This window comes from Podarcis raffonei, chromosome 8 (assembly GCF_027172205.1).
Source record: "Podarcis raffonei isolate rPodRaf1 chromosome 8, rPodRaf1.pri, whole genome shotgun sequence".
In the NCBI taxonomy this organism is placed as follows: domain Eukaryota; kingdom Metazoa; phylum Chordata; class Lepidosauria; order Squamata; family Lacertidae; genus Podarcis; species Podarcis raffonei.
In genome coordinates, this window is record NC_070609.1 from 34106982 (window position 1) to 34114721 (window position 7740).

The 7740-nt window shown below is 46.8% G+C and overlaps 1 protein-coding gene across 1 annotated transcript; it reads right to left on the reverse strand.

Moving 5' to 3' along the window:
- Positions 1-798: 798 nt before the first annotated feature.
- On the reverse strand, positions 799-7212 carry MRPS15 (mitochondrial ribosomal protein S15). Its single transcript, XM_053399145.1, has 8 exons — positions 7029-7212; positions 5119-5181; positions 4525-4600; positions 4174-4222; positions 3830-3914; positions 2606-2664; positions 1698-1889; positions 799-1008 (listed from the first exon to the last, which is right to left on the reverse strand). The coding sequence occupies exons 1-8, from the start codon at positions 7138-7140 to the stop codon at positions 883-885; spliced, it is 762 nt and encodes a 253-aa protein (XP_053255120.1). The 5' UTR covers positions 7141-7212; the 3' UTR covers positions 799-882.
- Between the last annotated feature and the right edge of the window lie 528 nt (positions 7213-7740).

Here is a 7740-nt window from a genome sequence, read left to right on the forward strand (position 1 = left end):
CTGGAAAAAAAGCATTGGGAGTGTACTTAAGAGTGCATTTTTGAAGCTTCCTTTTCAATTTGGCCCCATGATTTTACCTGCTGTCCTGCCTGACCTCATGTGACATCCATTGATGGACAAGAAGGCATGGTTTGCAAAGCAAACAGGCCTAATTAGGTCACTCATGGGCCAGAGGTTCCTCACCACTAGTTTCAAATAGGACTTGCACTACTACATCTTTTTGAGAAGTAGGAGCAAAACCCGCCCTAAATATAGCATTCCTTTCTCTCCAGAAGTGCTGCAGGCTTTGTTTTTGCTGCAAAAAACTAACATGATTAACCATGATTAAATTCGTATTTCTGGTTTCTGGGAAGCATCAGAAACCAGGAAGATCAAGTATTTCTAAAAGACTGAAATAACTTTTCAACTTACTTAAAAGACCACTGTAAACAGTGAAAATCATTGGCAGGGATACAATGATACTTGTAATGTGAAAAGAATTTTGGTAACTATGAATATATAACAGATAGATAATGGTAAAAGATGCAGAAAAAAGAAAATATTTTCTCTGAAAATGGAACCCATGGAGGGAGGGAAGGAGGTCTGAAGGTTCAAAAGAACCTTTTTATTTTAATGTTTTGAAATGGTTCAAGTTACAATGTATAAAATTATGTAAAACCAACAAAAATATTTAAAAATGAGAAGTGATTAAATTAACCCAGTGATGATGGCCTCTGAACCATATGAATGGCCATCATCATTGGGCAGGAGGACTCTATATACACAGACTTTCATATGCACCCAAGGCAGAGGAAACAGTGGTGGTTCAACTATTTATTGTCTACCAGCTTCAGAAGATGTTGCTCAGTATGAGCCCCCTCCCAAACATAGGGCAGGTTTTGCTTAGACTGGGCTGCCTTCAGTTGGCGATGCTTGCTTCTCTGCTTCTCTGGCCCTGGTTCTCTCTAGCCACTCTTGTCGCTGCTTCAGTCTCTGCGGGGCTTTCAGCTTCTGTACCTCTTGGTAGACCTAGAGGGTTAATGGGAAGAAGGGAGGCGGGAGGCAGTTAGGCAGTCAGTAGCACAGACCAAGACTACAAAATCCCAGAGTTCTATTGGGAGTGGTCTAATCCCCATACCAGCTGACAATGGGCATTTACTATGTTTATATTTATTACTCCATGGGAAAAGCCATGGCTCAGTGACACAGCACTTGCTTTACACATAGGTTCAATCTGTGGAACCTCCAGATAGGGCTGGCAAAGTCTCCTGCTGAAACCCTGGAAAGCTGCTGCCAGTCAGTGACTGGAGACAATACTTAGCTAGATGGCCCAAGAGTCTGACTTGGCACAAGGCAGAATCTCCTATTTCTTACAGAATTCTAGCACTGCACTCCTGCTATTTGGTGCTGCTCAGGGTGGCTGCTTACACCCTCAGTCCTACCCAGTATGTGCCCCCAACACTACTGGTCATGCGAAATACAAAACAAAGGTAAGCTCCATTGAGGAGGGTGGAGGTTTCGCTGGCCTGCCTGGCAATTTAACAAGAGTAATATTGCTTTAAGAAAGCCTTCCCAAACCCAGTGCCCTCCAGATGTCTCCCAGTTGATGGGAGCACAAAGAGCACAAAGCAGCACCAGGCCCCTCTGAAGGTCATCTTTTACAGAAGAGGAGCTCTGCTTCCAAATGCCTGGGCAGCAACATGCCATGGTGGCTGTACCTTGTTGCACAAGGCTTTCTTGGCGATCCAGCGCCGGGTGGCTCTCCGGCAGTACAATGGGGGAAACTCGTACTTGATGTCCAGCACTTTGCACGTCTTCTCAAAGACGTCGTACTTGGTGTTGCGCAGGTACTTCAGCAGCATCTTCCGCCGGTCTATGGCTATCAGCATCTGGCGACGGTTGACTGTGTCCTGGGGACAAGGGTTACTTGTTGCTAGTTACCACTACTACTATTAATTGTTTATATCCCAGATCTCAGGACATCTTTCCAAGGTGGCTGATCACACAAAGTATCAGCATATAAGAAATTGTGAGGATCCAGCTGGTGGTATATACAACAGTCTAAATGGACGCAACAGTCCAAATGGAGCAGCCTCTCTTGCTCTCTTGCTGGCATATAAAGCCCTAAACTACTTGGGACCAGGATACCTTGCAGACTATCTTCTTTTATACATTTGTACATCTCCAACCAATCATAAGATCTTAAGGAGGCCTTGCTAGGTCTACCGAGTTCAGTCAAATGAATCTATGCATCTAAGGCACCTATGAAGCGGGCCTTCTTAGTGATGGCACCCAATCTCTGGAACACCCTCTGCAATTTAGGAGGTGGGAAAAGGAGCACCTTTTATGCAGGCTTTCCCTGGACTATAAAGTTTTGCCGCACTGTTTTGTATTTACCGCTACGGATATTAACTGTTTTATTTTGTAAAATGCATTTATATTTTGGTTCTGACATCTTATGTAATCAGTGCTGCGCAAGATCCAACTTTGAAAGAAATACTGACATTGCTTTGTATCTGAACAATGGCTGTAGCAGTTGGCACTCAACAGTAGCTCCACCCTGAAATACAAATTATCAGCTGGCTCCGAATACAGCATATATTGTGCTTGCATCAAAGACAGTTACCTTGGTGTGCATATGCAGATGTTCCTGGAGCGTGCGGATCTTGGCTGTCAAGAAGGCAACTGCAAGAGCAAAAGAAAGTCACTGCAGAAAGGCCAGAGACAAAGTGCCTATTCCAATGTTGAATGTTTCTGAATTCCTGCTTTAAAAACTGCGCATAGACATTGCCAACCAGCAAGCAAACACAGGGAACTGACCACTTAGCTGGCTGCTGGATGTGCTTCCATTATTCTAGAGCTTGCACTTGACTAATGACAGTTTGATGTTATATAGCTGGGTCTTCCCTCTGGCTACTTCAAAATCCTTGCATGGACTTTGGTAGTAGATATATGACAGAGGTTGAGAACACTGTTGGCCTTACAGGTGTTGTTGGACTGCAACTCTCATCAGTCCCAGCCAGCCTGGTCAATGGTCCAAGAACATTTCAGTGTCTGTAGGTTCTCCACCTTGGTATAGGGCAAAAAGAGAATCATGACCACTCCACCTGCTCTGCTGAGAGACCAGCTCCATTTGGCTCCAGCTCTTTTATACAGGAAGGGAAAGCACATAAGCAAATCTGTCATGTTCTCTATATAGAAGGAAATGTCTCTCAACATTAAGAGATTATCCTGCCGCAACTCTGTCCAACACTGGCCTTTGCCAAGTAGGATCCAGTTGGATCTCTGTTTCCAGATGTACCCTTTCATAGCTCCATTTTCTGCTATGTATCCCTTGAAGTACCTGCTGGGGCACAGACAGGATGACAGCGAAGGAAGCAGGAGGCAGCAGCTTTTCTCTTGGGACATATTTTTCTCCTGGTATGCCCCACAGAGAAACCTACGGTCTGCAAATAAAAACATCCTGAAGGTCCCAGGCCTCAGAGAGGTTAGGCTGGCCTCAACTAGAGCCAGGGCCTTCTCGGCTGCGGCTCCAATCTGGTGGAACGCTCTGTCACAAGAGACTAGGGCCCTGCGGGACCTGACATCTTTCCGCAGGGCCTGCAAGACAGAGTTGTTCCACCAGGCCTTTGGTCAGGGCGCAGCCTGACTCCCTCCTCTGGCAACCTGCACAGAATTTTGCTTAATGGTTGCCATCAACTTGATTTTAATTAATTTTTATAATGAAATATTTTTAGAATGTTGGATTATTTGATTGTTTGATTATTTGATTGTTGTTAGCCACCCTGAGCCCGGCTTCGGCTGGGGAGGGCGGGATATAAATAAAATTTATTATTATTATTATTATTACCTTGGACCTCTAAGGAGCTAGTGTCAGTTGGGGACTTCCGGACCTGGTCTGCTAGCTGCTGTTTCTTGATTTTCACTTTCTCCTTCTGCATGCAGAAGGGGAAGACAAAATTAATACAACTAGATACTCATACAACTAGATGACTAATAGTCACTCAACCCTACTCCACTATGCAGGAATGGCAGGCCATTGTTTGCTTACAATGCCAACAGCAAACCTGCCTGCCTACAGCAAAGGCAGAAATTCTGTTTTTATGGCTTTTTTAATGGTAAAGCATGGAAGAGTGGGGGAATGAAGGAAGACTTGCCCCCAGTCCTAATTTACCCATGTAGGAGAACACTGACCTGGCTTGCCATTTCCAGAGACAGCAACCTTCTCACAACATCATCTACCCTGCAGGAAAACAGAGAGTCCTTTGATTACTTGTCCCCGAATTGCTTAACATTTGGGGAACAGCTTTGAGAGATTAGAAATCAAGGGAGCCATGTTAGATATTCAGAATTAAATGTAAGTTACAGGAGCACTAATTTAGGACCTCCCCCATCATCTGAAGACCCCAGTCAATAAAATGAGGCTTAAGTGGTTGCATTTTGGGGGCCCCTAAAGGGCAGCCCAATGTGGCAGACTTGCTGTTTCCTCCATGAAGCCCCTTTTCATGAAACTCACAGTCCTTCCCTGGTCCTCGCAAACCTTACTTGTCTATAACTGGGATGTTGGCATAAGGTTTCTTCAGCATTGTGGGAGGCAGATCATCCAAATGGCTGGGGATTTCTGCAACAACAGCAACACAGCAATAAGAGCACAGCAGCTGCCTTGCTAGTTCACTCTAGTACAGAATACTTTTTTCTAACAGTAGTCAGCCAAGTATTGGTGGGAACACATGAGCTGATGTCTAAAAGAGAAGCTCTTGGCATCTCTCAGTAGGTAAAGAGAGGGAAGTACATTGTGGAAGCTAAAGAGGGACTCCAGTTGCAAAACATGGTGACCCACAAGCCAGCAGGAAGTTGGTTCACCTGAGCCAACAGAACATGTAGCAAGTGGTGTATCTTAACATGTCCAATCACCCTTTTTTATTTAACAGAACTTGTGTGCTGCTTAATTGTAAAAAAAACCCCTCTAAGCAATTTTATTTTCCATTTCAATGGATTAGGAAATGGGGTAAGAGACAGAGACTCAGACCCATAATATCCAGTACAGTCATGAAACTCCCTCAAAACTGGAATCTCAAACAGTTCAGGTGACAGCCTTAGCAGACCAACTGCTTACAACAATGAGAATGTAATACAAACCTTGCTTTTTTCTACGGACAGGCCTGGCATAATCCCTGGCTGTTTGAAGGAGGGGGCTCTTATCTAAAAGGACAGAAAAGCAGCAGGGGTTACACTTGAGCCACATCAGTGCAATACAATAACACAACAGCACATTAGCATTTTGCTCCTTGGAAGTAATTAGGCACATCACTTCTCTCTCTTGGTTTTTGGGGAGATAAAACAGCTCTTCCAGTCTAGAGAACAACCTGTGGAGAAGCAATTTTTAGGCTCCTAAGTAGACGGAACATTTCATATTTGAAGAAAGCATTCTGTTTTCTGCCCCACGGCCAATAAATGTGGGCAATGCATGAGCAGAGAAAGAGTAAGCTGCTCTGCCTTCACCCCCAACAAGGCTCCTGCAATTGCTCAGGTTGCTAGATGTGACCAAAAGTCACATTTGGGGCATCGGGCAAGGGAAGATCTCTAACAGCAAAATCCTTTGCATATTCTTTTCTATTCTAAGTTCAGTAGTGTCATGCAGTTTCCAGTTCAAGTAGAGGTTCCACTACAGGGAAAGAGGAAATGGCTTCCAATGCAAGGGACATGTAAACAAGTTCTTTTGACATACAACAGAAACTTCTTAGTCACCATATTCTTTTCACAATCCATGGCCGTAATCAAGATCGTTTAGTGCATTAAGACCAGGAACGGAGGAAACAGCCCACTCTACTGCCTCCTTGGTTGTGAGCTTGATGTTGCATTTAATAGGTGGGGAGAGAGATGGAGTGAGAGGGCTTGGCACATGGAAGATGACAAGTGATGCAAGAACATGGGAGAGAGCCACAGAGACACCAAAGCAGCCCTCACTGCTGGGAAGCTCCATCTCCATCCACCAGATGCCAGTGTGGCACAGTGGTTAGTGTCAGACTAGGACCTGGGAGACCAGTGTTTAAATCCCCACTTAGTCATGAAGCCCACTAGTCATGACTAGTCATGAAGACTGACCTTGGGCCAGTCATTTTGTCTACTTCACAGGGTTGTTATGAGGATAAAATGGAGAGGGGCAAAAGGTGGGTACAGTGGTACCTCGGGTTACATACGCTTTAGGTTACAGACGCTCCAGGTTACAGACTCCGCTAACCTAGGAATAGTACCTCAGGTTAAGAACTTTGCTTCAGGATGAGAATAAAAATCGTGCTCCGGCGCTGCGGCAGCAGCAGCAGGCCCCATTAGCTAAAGTGGTGCTTCGGGTTAAGAACAGTTTCAGGTTAAGAATGGACCTCCAGAACGAATTAAGTACTTAACCCGAGGTACCACTGTACAGCACCTTTAGCTCCTTAGGAAAAGGTGGAATATAAATGTAATAATAAAATAAATAAATAAGTGGAATGGTTGAAGGTGTCTGCCACACTGCAAGGTAATTACCAGAATGGTCAACCCCCTCCCCATGTCCTGCCTTCTGCTCCTATTACACCAACAAAGAACATGCATAGATGTGTTCGTCTATGGGTCTTCAGTGCATTTTAGCCACCTCCCCCAGGTGCCTTAAAGCAGATTGACTCCCAATCATATTCACGCTCTTGGACAATGAGGCCACCCGGGTCCCCCTTTAATTCTATTTTGATGAGATGCTGGTGACTTTTGCAAGCAGTTTGGAAGGCACCCTGTGGAAAGGGGCCTTTCTGTCACTTGCAGAGACGGGGACGGTGTGAATCCATTTCCCCCAACCTGGTGCCTTCCCGGTGTTCTGCACTGAAATTCCCGCTAACCCCCCAAACAGCGTGGCCGCGTTCCCTTGAGCTCCGCTCGGCTGTGCTGTCTGGGACTGAATGGGAGCTGCAACCCAAGGTGCCAGGTAGGGGGAGGCCCGTATCTAATCCGAAGCAGAGGCAGTGTACACAGGACCGACTGCGCGCGCGCACCGAATTACTCAACCCCGAGCTCCTTACGCAGTGATCCCCGACCCGCCGCCGCCGCTGCCACGTGCGAGCCGAGGCAGCTCCATCCGCGCAGCGCGGCAGCCCCCGCCGCCGAGACTCCCCTGAACAACACCAGCGACATTCTCTCCCGGCTTAGTTCGTGGGCGCCGCCATCTTGGTGCGTCACAGGCCAGGTCCCCGCGGGAGCACCGAGAGCATCGATTGATACCCTGCGCGCCGGAGCCAATGGAAGGTAAAAGAAGAGGGTGAAGCCCGCCCCTCAGGTGATGAATGGCAGCCCCCGCTCCCAGCCTGCTTTTGTTCTGATGCCGAGCGCGGGCTGCCGGCGAGGTGGCTCAGTGGGAGCGACTTCAGTGCTTGGCAGAGCTTGCTCACTTGGGCTGCCTAGGCCAGCGTTGCCTGCTCTGGCTGGCAGCAGCTCTTGGAGATGCCTGCTGGGGCTGGAGCTGGCGCTGGGACTTTCTGCATGATGCAAAAAGGGCTCCACCACCACCTTCTTCTCCTTCTTCTTATTCGGCGATCACTCATAGCCGAGTAAGATTGTCTTCCATGAACACGGTCTTAACAGTGAGTCTGTAAGTGACCATGGAGGCCAATTCTGGATCCACACGGCCTTCCACAGTGAGGTCATAGGTTTCTGGTGAACCTCCTTCGGCTCCTCCATGATAATATGACAGCAACAATTGCAGATAACAACGGCTCTCAAAGTGAACCATTCACA